At 47.9% G+C, this 13,737-nt stretch overlaps 2 protein-coding genes across 2 annotated transcripts; both read left to right on the top strand.

Moving 5' to 3' along the window:
* Window positions 1-7,446: 7,446 nt before the first annotated feature.
* LOC133349900 (inhibin beta A chain-like) lies at window positions 7,447-8,016 on the top strand. Its single transcript, XM_061563750.1, has one exon. The coding sequence runs from the start codon at window positions 7,525-7,527 to the stop codon at window positions 8,014-8,016; it is 492 nt and encodes a 163-aa protein (XP_061419734.1). The 5' UTR covers window positions 7,447-7,524.
* A 57-nt stretch (window positions 8,017-8,073) lies between these two features.
* On the top strand, window positions 8,074-11,838 carry LOC133350128 (inhibin beta B chain-like). The gene is made up of 2 exons (XM_061564156.1): window positions 8,074-8,125; window positions 10,973-11,838. The coding sequence occupies exons 1-2, from the start codon at window positions 8,074-8,076 to the stop codon at window positions 11,836-11,838; spliced, it is 918 nt and encodes a 305-aa protein (XP_061420140.1).
* The last annotated feature ends 1,899 nt before the right edge of the window (window positions 11,839-13,737 follow it).

Raw genomic sequence — 13,737 nt, 5'->3', positions numbered from 1 at the left:
TTTGGAGTTAACACGTCCTCATCCTCTTCCAAATACTCTAATTAGCCCTTGTAATCGCGTTTAGAGTATTTGGCTGCTATACATTTTCACATGATAAACCACTTCGTTGTAATATCATTTGTGGCAAGGAAGTTAATGTAGCGCGGTGAGCACCAGACGGACATGGTCGGATCTTGCAATACTCATCACGACACGTGGCAGATTATGTTCTACACGCCGCAGCTTGGGAAAGTTTTTGCCAGACATCCCGTAGAAGAGTGAGTTGCAACAATCGAGCATTGTCGATACAATGGTATACGCCACCGTGACTCGATAGTATCGTAGAACCCGGATGTGATAATTGCAGTATCTGACTATATTTTTCATGTGGTGATCAAACAACTTATTATGGTCGAGTATGGTGCCGAGACTCTTTTGATCAGTAGAAAACTGAATCCCGGTGTCTGTCATCATCACACCTGATCCTCCCATCATGTTTTCGCCTGAGTCTGAGTGCCAACCAGCAGAACCTCTGATTTTTTTTGATTGAGCAGCATTTTGTTCCGTGCAAACCACACGTGCACCGCTCGCGTGCAATCTTCAAGGTTACCGAGGCTCTTTGTTCTGCCTCACGACAGGTGTCTTGCCCCGCGGCAGATGTGGGGCGTATGTACACAGGAATTTCCTGTTTTTTATGCTAAGTTTTGTCACGTGACCAGGAAGTTACGATTTGACAGTTTCAACCACGAGGCTGGAGGCAGCCATTACACAGAATTCAAGATGGCGGCACAAATCGCATCCCAGTGAAGACAGCTGTAATTGTCCATTGTGGGACTTTAAGAAGCATTGTCTGTAAGTTTGTTTATGTTCTTATAATACTGGGAATGCTGTTTTCGTGTTAGAATGACCGTTATAATGCTGTAAATGCCTTTATAATGCTGTTAAATTGTTATGATACATACGAGGCCTAGTTAACAACGAAGCCTGCAACTTTCCTTATTGTGAATGTTCCTTGTAATAGAATAAGTCGAGTCAAACTTGTACCTGCGCTGATGGATGCTATCGGGATCGCTCGACGCATTCTCGACTCCATGCTATGTGATGTCGGGTCCACACGGCTCTCTCACAAGGTCTTGACCACTCTCATGGCCGAGGTCTCAGCCATAATTAATTCAAGACCCCTGATCCCCATCTCAACCGACCCGGAGTCACCATTCATCTTGACTCCTGCTATGCTTCTTACCCAGAAGACAGACGTGCTAACAGCACCCACCGAGGAGGTCAGCACTGCAGATCTCTACAGATGTCAATGGAGACAAGTGCAGAGCTTCACCAATGCGTTCTGGCATCGCTGGAAAAACGAGTACCTTACGACACTCCAAGTGCGCATCAAGTGGCAGTCTAACAGACCAGACATCCAAGAAGGTGACCTTGTCCTATTGAAGGACAAACAAGCCAAACGGAATGAGTGGCCAATGGGCCGCATCCTCAAGTCAATTCTCAGTGCCGATGGAAAAGTTCGAAAAGTCGAGGTTATGATTGCGAAGCAAGGTGTTGCAAGAACTTTCGTCAGGCCCATAGTCGAGACAGTTACTACTTCTCTCTCGCAAAGATATGGACAATAAAGTTGACCCGTTGAAGTTGTTATACATTTGTTTATGAGATCTTATTTTATTCTATATATAAAAGTCTCCGCGCGCGCGCTTGCGGGGGATTTGGCTCTCGGACGGTGGGGTTTAAGACCGAAATAATTTGCCAGCCGGCACGCCTTAAGCCCCGTGGGGGGAATATGCTATTCCGTTTTCACGTCCGTAAATTTTAAACTCGTTTAATTTACAAATTAGTGGCATTCTTATTTTAATTATTTACTTATTGCGCGACATCGACCATGACAACTCACGACAATTGCCTGGGGGGGGGCGGACCCTGCCAAGTGATGCGCGTTCGCTCCAGCTCAATGGGGACATTTTTTTTTACGCGTTTAACATGGAATAAATATACACATCACGCTGCCGATTTCTCTTCACAGTGTCATGTCCTCTTCCCCCCCCCCCCACCCCAATGCGTGCAGTTACTGCTATAAAGTCCTTAGATATTCATTTCATATTATTAAAGCGCTTACATGGTATTATTCTGCCTATGGTGGGGGGGGGGGGGGGTAGCGGCCCAGCCCACAGCCTGGCAATGTCTCACCTCCTCCGGCTTGCCAATCTAGGCGAGGCCGCGGGCTCTGCACGGGACGAGGCGTCACCACGCCAATGTAAAGTACAATTTTATTGCATCTTTCGCTAAGAACTGAGGTTTATTGTTTACTATTATTAAACAAATAAGTTTACAAATATTACAATGAAAATGTTTATGTGCACATAACAACTCTTCATTCTTTATTATTATGAAACTAATTAGTTGCCTAATATTACAATTATAATGTTCGTGTGCACAAACTACATGTGTGTCCCTAAAGTCGATGTCTGTGTGTGTGAGTCCATATGTGTTTGTGTGCGTGTAAGTCGATGGGTTTCTATGTGTGTGGGTCCATGTCTGTGTGTAAGTCCATGTGTGTGTCTGTCTTTTTCAAACGGACAAATCCCCATGTGTGTGTGTACGTACAAGTGTTTGTGTGTGTGTGTCAGTCCATATGTGTGCGTATCAGTCGCTGTGATGTGTGTTAGTCCACATGTGTGTGTAAGGCCATACGTGTGTGTTTCACTTAATGTGTGTGTATCTAAGTAAATTCGTGTGTGTGGGTCGATGTGTGTGCATGGCTCCATCTGAGTGTGTAAGTCAATGTGCGTTTATGTGTCTGTGTGTCAGTCGATGTGTGTGTGTTAATCCATGTGTGTGTCTCTAAAGTAGATGTCTGTGTGTCACAGTCCATATGTCTATGTGTGTGTAGGCCAATGTGTGTGTCAGTCTATATATGTATGTGTGTGTAAGTCCATGTGTGTGTGTCTTAATCGATATGTGTGTGTAAGTGCATGTGTGTTTACGTCAATGTGTGTGTGAGTCCACGTATATCTGTGTGTGAGTCGATGTGTGTGTGTGAGAGTCGTTGTATGTGTGTACGTCGATATATGAGTGTGTTACTCCATGTGTGTGTATCTAAAGTGGATGTCTATGCGTGTGTGAGTCCATATGTGTGTGTGTCTAAGTGCATGTGTTTGTGTGTGAGTCGATATGTCTATGTGTGTCAGTCCATGGGCGTGTGTGTTAGTTGCTTTGTGTGCGTGGCTCCATGTGAGTAAGTGTAAGTTCATTTCTTTGCGTGTCTGGAGGTGCATGTGTGCGTGTGAGTGAATGTATGTGCTTTCTTGACCTGCTCAAGGCCTATGATACCATCAGTAGGCCTGGCCTCTGGGTTGTTCTTCATGCTTTCGGAGTCCCTCACCCTTTGCTCACAATCCTTAAGTACCTTCATGCTGGTGAGCGGCCCCACGTCAAACTACGTGGCCATCAGTCAGAGCCATTCCCTCTACACCTTGGGGTGTGACAGGGATGTCCTCTGGCTCCCACATAATTTAACATATATTTTGGCCAGGTAGTTCATGAAGCCTTCAATGGCTGTACCGCAGGAATTACCATATAGTACAGATACAATGGGAGGCTGATCAATGCCCAGGTGCGGTCAAGAGATGGCTCCCTATTGCTCAACCATGTTATGTATGCCGATGCTCTGGTGATTGCTGCTCACTCAGAGGAGGAGTTTGAGGCACTGTTGCTGAACCTGGAGCTGGCCACGAAGAGGTGGGGCCTCACCATCAGCCCCACCAAAACTAATCACCTGCCTGGGTATTTTGTACCATCGGACAATCCACCCCGACAACTCACAATTGGTGATGCGGCAGTTGTGGAGAGATTGGAGAGATTCCCATACCTGGCCAGTGTGCTCTTGACCGGCTTCGGTTTAACAGCAGAGGTCTCACTCCAAATCAGTCGAGCGCCATTATCTTTTCATCGGCTGCATTACGCTGTGTGGAACCTACCTGGTCTCTCGCTCCCCATGAAGCTCCAGGTCTTCTCGGCCACGGTAATTCCCTCTCTTCTCTACGCTTGCGAAACGTGCGCCCCCCTAATGGAACATCTTCGCCGGTTAGAAACATTTAGGCTGGCCTGCTAACGATCCATTCTGGGTTTAACCATATGTGTCTGTGTGCATCTAAGTCAATGTGTTTCTATGTGTGTGGGTCGATGTCTGTATGTAAGTTCATGTGTATGTCTGCCTTTTTCGCCCCAGCAACGCCGGGTACTTACCACTAGTAGGAAATAAATGGTGGCATTTCCTAGATACCAGACGGGGAGTGTTCTGGCTCATGGCAGGTGTCTTGCCTCGCGGCAGATGTGGGGCGTATGTACACAGGAATTTCCTGTTTTTGATGCTAAGTTTGATCACGTGACCCACTTCTCTTTGCAGATCTTCTCCAAGTCATTAAGGTTTCGAGGCTGACGTTTGGCAACTCGAACCTTCAGCTCCCTCCACAGATTTTCTATGGGATTAAGGTCTGGAGACTGGCTAGGCCACTCCAGAACCTTAATGTGCTTCTTCTTGAGCCACTCCTTTGTTGCCTTGGCCATGTGTTTTGGGTCATTGTCATGCAGGAATACCCATCAACGACCCATTTTCAATGCCCTGGCTGAGGGAAGGAGGTTCTCACCCAAGATTTGATGATACATGGCCCCGTCCATCGTCCCTTTGATGCGATGAAGTTGTCCCGTCCCCTTAGCAGAAAAACACCCCCAAAGCATAATGTTTCCACCTACATGTTTGACTGTGGGGATGGGGTTCTTGGGGTCAGAGGCAGCATTCCTCCAAACACGGCGAGTTGAGTTGATGCCAAAGAGCTTCATTTTGGTCTCATCTGACCACAACACTTTCACCCAGTTGTCCTCTGAATCATTCAGATGTTCATTGGCAAACTTCAGACGGCCATGTATATGTGCTTTCTTGAGCAGGGCGCTGCAGGATTTCAGTCCTTCACGGCGTAGTGTGTTACCAACTGTTTTCTTGGTGACTATGGTCCCAGCTGCCTTGAGATCATTGTCAAGATCCTCCTGTGTAGTTCTGGGCTGATTCCTCACCGTTCTCATGATCATTGCAGCTCCACGAGGTGAGATATTGCATGGAGCCCCAGGCTGAGGGAGATTGACAGTCCTTTGTGTTTCTTCCATTTGTGAATAATTGCACCAACTGTTGTCACCTTCTCACCAAGTTGTTTGGCGATGGTCTTGTAGCCCCTTCCAGCCTTGTGAAGGTCTACAATCTTGTCCCTGATATCCTTGGAGAGCTCTTTGGTCGTGGCCATGGTGGAGAGTGTGGAATCTGATTGATTGATTGTTTCTGTGAACAGGTGTCTTTTATACAGGTAACAAGCTGAGATTAGGAGCACTCCCTTTAAGAGTTTGCTCCTAATCTCAGCTCATTACCTGTATAAAAGACACCTGGGAGCCAGAAATCTTTCTGATTGAGAGGGGGTCAAATACTTATTTCCCTCATTAAAATGCAAATCAATTTATAACATTATTGACATGCGTTTTTTGGGATTTTGTTGTTGTTATTCTGTATCTCACTGTTCAAATAAACCTACCATTAAAATTATAGACTGATCATTTCTTTGTCAGTGGGCAAACGTACAAAATCAGCAGGGGATCAAATACTTTTTTCCCTCACTGTAGCGGTGCAACGCAGCGCACAGCGAGGCCGAGACACTCTTCATATCTAACTTGAGTTCCCTGCGATGTACAATTGTGTATCATCAGCATATTGATGGAACTTGATGTCAGGCGATGAGATGACATCAGCGATCGGAGAGACGTATAATGAAAATAGAAAGGATGCGAGGACGAACCCCTGTGGTACGCCAACTAGTTACGGCATAGGCGATGACTGTTTGCCACCCAGCTTGACAAACTGTGATCGACCATGTAGATATCACTCAATTCACCCCAGTGCCATACTCCGAACCTTGACCTGAGCTACCCGATGAGTATCTAATTTCATGGTCGATGGTGTTGAAGGCGGCTGAGAGATCGAGACCAACCAACATTGTGGCAGACCGGTCATCCATGATCTTGCAGAGGTCATCAGTGATCTTTAGTAGAGCTGTCTCAATGCTTTGGAAATTCCTGTATACTGACAGCAACGGTTTGAATCTGCTCATCGCAGGCATTCTATGACTCACACTCCTGTCCATCACTTATCTGCACCCCCCAGCTCATCAGACCACATAGCCCGGATCGTCTTTTCACCAAAACTGGCACCTCACGCGCTTTTTTCAGGCGAGGTAGGGCTCCCACATGGCATCAGGCCGCAACTCTTGTGCGCGCCTCTTTTGCCCCTCCCGCAGCCCAGGCTCGTGCTCCTCGGATGCACCGCGTCGCCCCGAGGCACTGGCAGCACGCACTGGGCGTGGATTGAGGTTGCCTGCCTTATGTTCCACCCTCTCAACATTAAATTCGAGACAACCGCAGGGCCATTCTGTGCTGCCTCACGCCTTGCCCCTCACTCACCCTGGGGCTGTCCCTCTCCTGTCACTCTCCTCGTCTTGCCCCAGTGTGGCTTCCCGGCGGGTGGGGGGCGAAACTCGGGGGGAGGGGGGGCGGAGGAGGGGGGGCAGCTCGCATGGGCCATGACAAATTCCTTTGGCATGATTCTTGTGATGATCTTAGGAGAGTGCGAATTCATACAAATAACTATGTTCTAAATCAAACCACATTTTTTTTATCGGCCACCTGCTGCGCGTCTAAGATTTATTTAAATATGCCTACAAGACGGCCAGAGTCACCTGAGAAGTATGGAAGAAATGTTGCTTAAACTTGGAAATGTATAGAGCACCGTTTCATCTTTAATAGAGTACCACGATTTTTAGGATTCACGGTGCACACTTACAACTGGAGACAGATGTCCATAATTTAGGACCATTGTAGCCTCAGCCTGGATTTTCCATAAAATACTTCTGACATGTGCATATCACTACCAGACGACTGCGTATGTAATATTTTACGACTCATTTTATGCAGATGATTGTCTAACAGTTATTGGAACAAACAATGTATACGAATTTAATTGCATAGTATATGCGCATGAGTGCACTCTTACAAGTTATGCACAAGTGCAACTTTTAAAACGTCCTGAAACTTACTTTCAAGCAATAACTTTTTTTGGGCCAGAAATGGAGCACGTACAATACAGCCAGTGTAATAGCAATTCTACATAACCATAATTTCCACCAGCCTCCGCATCTGTTGAACCAACCGCAAAATCAGCGTTCTCCGCGATGCGATATGGAGGCCATCCACGGTGTTTCGCAATGTTGGCACATACTTAAGAGGACTGCTCTGCCAAAAACACACATTTGGCTCTCGCATATATGACATAATTTATCCCTTGCCACTCTGCAGCAAGAGACAGCTCGACATGCGTGAGGGTATATATATTTAACTGCAGCACCGGCTGTCTGCTCACTCTGCAGAACTAGATACCCGCTGACGGTGGCACACCTGGATACAAGTTGCTCCTACGCCTGTGGGGAGTTCTCGCGGCTTAAGAAGATGCATGGCCCCAGGTGCGAAGCGCGGATCGTGGCAAGCCGCAAGATGCACACGCGCACGGGCATCGCGTTTGCTCTCCTGGTCACCGCGTGCACCGTGGGCTCTCCTCTCGTCCCGCAAGTGGCCACGCAAGGCCGCTCTGACCTGGCAGCCAGGGTCAGTACCTGGGCCATGGCGGAAGTCGGAGTCACCGCAAGATCAAAGCTTGACAAGCACGATTGCCCGTCCTGTGGTATGGACTTTCTGCGTCGCGTGGAGGAGAAGCAGGGAGAGGCGCTGCTCGTAGAGGCAGTGAAAAGCCATATCCTCAACAAACTGGGACTCCACGAGAGGCCGACCGCCATTCGACCCATTCCGCGGCTGGCGATGCTCGCTGCGGTGAACAAGTTGCACCACACGAAGCGGGGCAGGCGAGGCCACGATGACACCGAAAAGACTCAGCGCGGCCACGATTTCGCCGAGATCATAAGCTTTGCGAGCTTTGGTGCGTAAGTTACGCGAGCGTTGCACCCACACAACCCGTGAAACACATCCAGGCAAAAGGCTGCGATGAGAACCCACGTGAAAGTGGTGTTTGCTGCCTCGCGGGTGAGCGTTCACAGTAACAAGCGGTTGGACGGCAGCTCAATTAAAAAGAGTCGAAGGGGGGAAAAAGACCGTGGCGGCTCCCAATGAGGAGCGTGTCCACTTTGTTACAAGGCGTGGACGGATTTCACGCTAAAAGTGAATGCAGGTGGGGGACACAGCTGGAGCGCAACCGTGATGTTCTTGTCTGCATGTGGCATGCGGCGATCTTTGATAGTGATGCTTAGCGTTTCGCTGAGCACCGCATTTCAATTCAAAACCGCAAGAGTGCTTTAATAAGAAGTGTCTCAGTCATTGCAGCGTCAATGATAAGTGTTGAATGTAAACATTCATTTCCAATTTCAGCTGGTGAAATTGTGTTTTTGTCAAATTCAAAGGATCTTCCTGCACGAATGAGTAATGCAGTGGCTTGCATCCCTGTTGTGTAAATTCCACATTCTTTTGGCAAATGTAATTTTCTCCAAAGGATGGCAGCCGGCAATGTTCCACAAAGTCCAGGTATCCACGAGGGAGGTGTTAGCCTGATCCCACAGGGATAGTGGGCCGATTTGATCCCCAAATGGTTCTTAAACTCCCAACCCTGGCAATTTCAGTCAAGTTTTCCATTTGCACCAAAATCCTCAAACAGAGTCGCACTCTCATTGATCCATTCCTGTGTCGTGTGGGAAAACCCAGCTTTTGTCTTTAAAGGATTACTGTGGTTTCAACCGGAACATCACAGGATGGACTCATTCAAATTGTGGATACATTTTTAAAGGTCTGAGCTCTGAGCTGCAATGCCATTCATCGATAGGAGCCCCTTCCAATTTCCACTGCTTCATTCCATTCGATCGATAGCTACTGATCGTGAGTCAAATTCGCCACGAATGAACCACATTTACAACACTGACCAATTTGAGCTTTTGGTGTAGATCGCAACTGGGTGATTAAGCAGCTTCCGATAATTGTAAAACAAATTTAAATAACAGAAACCTAAGGAGCACATCATAATCATTTGGTGAAATAAGCCTGCTGGCAGGTGTGGGTCTTAAATTGGAGCTGATCCCGCAGATACGCGCAAAGGGGGCATCGTCGCGGGCCACAGTGTGGCCAGCACACCGTTGCTACTGGCAGTTGGGTCAATGCAGCTCGTGCGAGTGCAGCCGTAAAATGTTTCGGCTGAAGGCGTGAATGCGTTAGCAGCCTGAGTACGTCAGCGGAAAGCAAACCCCCGTTCCCACCGCAGGACCACGGGGTCAAGTGAAAATGTCAAAGCCGTCCGCGTGTTCAAAGGAGGCGTCGAGCAGTGCGTCTCTTAAAAGTGAAAGCAATTTTGCTGGAACATTCCGAATTATTCCCTTTACACTGCCTGTGCAACAATGGCGGTGCATGGCCGTAATCCAAAGCTTAAACAAAAAAATTGGGGCATCAAGTAGATGGCAGTGCAGCGAGTTGGGGATTTAGTGAACTAGGTTATGCGGAACTTAGAACGCTGTCCTCCTCTCGTGGTGCGTGGTTTTTATCTGTGTGCTCCGGTTTCCCCCGCACATGAAGCGCTTGTGATAGTGGCTTCTGAAAATGCATCATGAGACTCAATGAGGCTTTTTTCTGGATAAGCAAGTTGCATTATTATCATTCTGATAAAAACGCATAGCTTTTTTCAACAACGCCGTGGCCTTAAAAGTATTTGTATATATCATAGGTTATGTTTCGGGTAATGGCCCTTCTTGATAGCACGCCAGTGTAGAAGTGTGCTGAAAGGCCATTGAGAATCAGAATATTTGTTCATACTAGAGGAATCCGATAAACTATGAAGCTTTTTTTACAGATGTCCTGTAGGGGCAGCTCAGAACGTTACAACAAAAAACAACACAAAAAACACGATATGAGTGCAAAGTATAGGAAAGGTAAACAAATCACTTTAAAAATATATACAAATTAAAATTAACTATTTCTATCATTGCCCAAAACGTTGTCTATTATATATTACCTTCCTTTTAAGGCAGTGTTAGAGAATAATGTTGGGTTTTGCTACATTTACAACAAGTATAATGTGTTTTATATATTTTTTCCCTTCTACGTGACTTTACCGAAAGAACCAAGCATATGAATCCCTGCAGTCACGGAAGATTTAAATCTAAATTTAAGTATAATGTGATGCAGCATCACTGTTTACAGTATCATATTTCCCCTCCAGTGGCATAACAAATAATACCCGAATGTGTCCGCGCACGTGGCCTCAATTGGCCTCCCGTCGGGAGTGGGGCGGCTGCGGTTCATCATCGCTGTGCAAAGACAACGATCCCCCATAAAGCCTCAAAAGACTTACGGGGTAGGTGCTGTTAGCGAGGAACACCTATGAAGGCGGGCACGGCACACGAGGGAGTGGGTGGCCAGCACCACGCCTGTCCGCCTTTGTCTCTCCAGTGGCGATATTTACACCCCACCAGGTACGCATTTGAGGCTGAGTCGACCTAGAGGAGGCCCACAACCGGTTCAGATAATCGTCACTGGTATTACGAAAAGTTTTTTTTTTATATAAACTAAACATTTTTATTTTATTTTACCAGATAGGGTCCACTGAGCTATGTAGCTTTTTTTCAAAAGCGACTTGACCACAAATGACAGCTCAACGAAGTGGCTTATCACGTAGACATGTATCGCAGCCAAATACCGTAAACCCGGAAAAAAATCCACACGACCACGGGGAAAACACGCAAACCCCAAATATACAGCAGGCGTCAGGGTCAGGATCGAACTCACGCCCTCCTGCATACCAAGTGGAGGGAGTTAACACCTCGCCACCGTGTCGCCCCGAACAGTGAGCGTAACGCGGCGCACTAACCGCTATCCCCCTCAACCCCAACACTCCAAACTCGCGCAGATGGCTGGCACTCGGGCGCCCTGCAACTGCGCCTGGAGTTCCCCGCCGAGCAACAGCTGCGCGTCGCGTGGCTGCGCAGCGCCGAGCTGTGGCTCCACGTGCACGCCGCGGACGGGGGCCCGCGGCTTCCCGACGGCGCGGCGGTGGCCGCCCTGCTGCGCGTCAGGGTCCTCTCGGCCGGCGCCCCCGCCGTCGAGGTGCAGCGGCGCGTCCAGGTCACCGCCGAGGACGCGTGGGTCGCCGTGCCGCTACTCGACGCCATGCGCGCCGCCCTGCAGAGGGCGGACGGGGCGCTCGCCGTCAGCGTGGAGTGCGACGGCTGCGTCGTGCTGTCGGGTCGGGCCGCGAAAGGTCAAGGCGAGGCCGCCGCCGTCGCCTCCGCCCCTGCTGCTGTTGATAGCGGCGGCGGTGGCGAGAAGAACGTGGACTTGGCGGAATTCGGACCGCACGGGTGGCCCTTCCTCCTGCTGCGCATGGCGTCGTCTCAGGGCGGGAGCCGCACGCGCAGGAGAAGTGTGGAGTGCGACGGCTCGTCCAGCCTGTGCTGCCTCCAGCGCTTCTACGTGGAGTTTCGGAAGATCAACTGGGGCGACTGGATCATCCAGCCGGCGGGTTTCCAGAGCAACTACTGCCAGGGCGAGTGCAGGGCGGCGCAGGTCCTGAACGGCACCATCTCGGCCTCCTCCCTGCGCAGCGTGATCATCAACCAGTACAACCTGCGCGGCCTGGGGTCCGTGGCCGCTAAGACCACCTGCTGCGTGCCCGTCCGCTTCAGCTCGGTGTCCATGCTCTACTACGACGATAAGAACAACATCATGAAGAAGGACGTGCCAGACATGGTGGCGGAGGAGTGCGGCTGCATCTGAGAGGATAAAAACAACCTCTCGTCGTGCCGTCACGCACCTAAGCGTACGCAAGGCCACGATATGCCTCACATACGTGTACAGCTTTGTTCGTGAGGAAAAAGAATCGTAATAATTTAAGGTAATTTCTCAAATACAGGGTGATCAAATTTGCAGATGCCCATCTATAGTGATAGGGAACATTTATGGACAAATTTATTTTCAAAGGATCCACTTCCCTCCCACCAATCTCAAGTCGCTCATTAAACCGTTTTCGTATGTCTTTTTATATTTATATGTAGAGATGGATTCGGCGCCCTCCAAAACACCCCAGATACAAATGTCTCTCGGGCTAGGTTCAGAAGAGAAAAAGTGACAAAAAATTGGGGGCCTAAAATATTTTTTTCTTTTTTGATGTCACATACAGATTCATCCCTCTTGAAAACGAAATGATGCAATATGTTTTTGGATCTTGGCTCAAAAACAAACAATTGAAATGTTAATGCTCAATTATTGCGGAGGTAAAACATGTACAGTTTTGGGGGGATTAAACAATCTTTAGTCATATTTTAATTTAGAACGATACAAATCCTTCACACTTTTATATGCCTAGGTTAAAAAGTGAGAAACTAAAAAGATTAATGAAATATAACTAAAATGAATCGATTTTTTTTCTCTCAAGGATCTAAAATCAAATTATGTGGCTTTCCGACGTATCTCGTCATGAGCATAGACTCAACTATATTTTGTGCCAAATATCAGCTTCATCCTTCCGGTAATCTCATCAGGACCCAAGCGCGTTGCTCAGTCACTCTTGACCGGCTATGCACGTAGGATGACGGCAGGGGTGCCGCAGCGATGTCACACAGGCCGAACTACGCACAAGGTCGCCCTCGTTACACTCAAAGTGCTTGCCACAAATTAACCACAAGGAGCATAAACCATCTAGCAAACTCCAGTCATCCTCGCAGCAGCGGCTTTGGGCTAAACATTGAATAAAGACGGTCACTGCATCGTGCACTTTCAGATGCGCTTCTGTGACCGTCCGGAACGCTTTTCCTTTCAATGTTAGGAAGCCACTGAAGCTATGCACTTTGAAATCTAAATTGAAAACTCATTGTTTTCGAAGTGCTTTTTGTGTTTAGTTTTTTGTCCTATCCCCACACCTCCCATTATAGCACGGTTGACTCCGTACGGTGCGAATGAACTTCAACATACATACAGTGAGGGAAAAAAGTATTTGATCCCCTGCTGATTTTGTACGTTTGCCCACTGACAAAGAAATGATCAGTATATCATTTTAATGGTAGGTTTATTTGAACAGTGAGAGACAGAATACCAACAAAAAAATCCAGAAAAACTGCATGTCAAAACTGTTATAAATTGATTTGCATTTTAATGAGGAAAATAAGTATTTGACCCCTCTGCAAAACATGACTTAGTACTTGGTGGCAAAACCCTTGTTGGCAATCACAGAGGTCAGACGTTTCTTGTAGTTGGCTACCAGGTTGGCACACATCTCAGGAGGGATTTTGTCCCACTCCTCTTTGCAGATCTTCTCCAAGTCATTAAGGTTTCGAGGCTGACGTTTGGCAACTTGAACCTTCAGCTCCCTCCACAGATTTTCTATGGGATTAAGGTCTGGAGACTGGCTAGGCCACTCCAGGACCTTAATGTGCTTCTTTTTGAGCCACTCCTTTGTTGCCTTGGCCGTGTGTTTTGGGTCATTGACATGCTGGAATACCCATCCACGACCCATTTTCAATGCCCTGGCTGAGAGAAGGAGGTTCTCACCCAAGATTTGACGGTACATGGCCTCATCCATCGTCCCTTTGATGCGGTGAAGTTGTCCTGTCCCCTTAGCAGAAAAACACCCCCAAAGCATAATGTTTCCACCTCCATGTTTGACGGTGTGGATGGTGT

Source organism: Lethenteron reissneri, chromosome 32, assembly GCF_015708825.2.
Source record: "Lethenteron reissneri isolate LAM-NWPU_2019-01 chromosome 32, ASM1570882v1, whole genome shotgun sequence".
Lineage (NCBI taxonomy): Eukaryota > Metazoa > Chordata > Hyperoartia > Petromyzontiformes > Petromyzontidae > Lethenteron > Lethenteron reissneri.
The sequence above is the reverse complement of the archived record's forward strand: the minus strand, read 5'-3'. Positions and strand labels throughout refer to the sequence as shown.

What these genes read in the sequence shown, in the direction of transcription:
- LOC133349900 (XM_061563750.1), top strand. Translation starts at nt 7,525, where the DNA reads ATGCATGGCCCCAGGTGCGAAGCGCGGATCGTGGCAAGCCGCAAGATG.
- LOC133350128 (XM_061564156.1), top strand. Translation starts at nt 8,074, where the DNA reads ATGAGAACCCACGTGAAAGTGGTGTTTGCTGCCTCGCGGGTGAGCGTT. An exon ending in CTCGCGGGTGAGCGTTCACA is followed by an intron (nt 8,126 to 10,972) that starts GTAACAAGCGGT and finishes AAACTCGCGCAG; the next exon opens with ATGGCTGGCACTCGGGCGCC.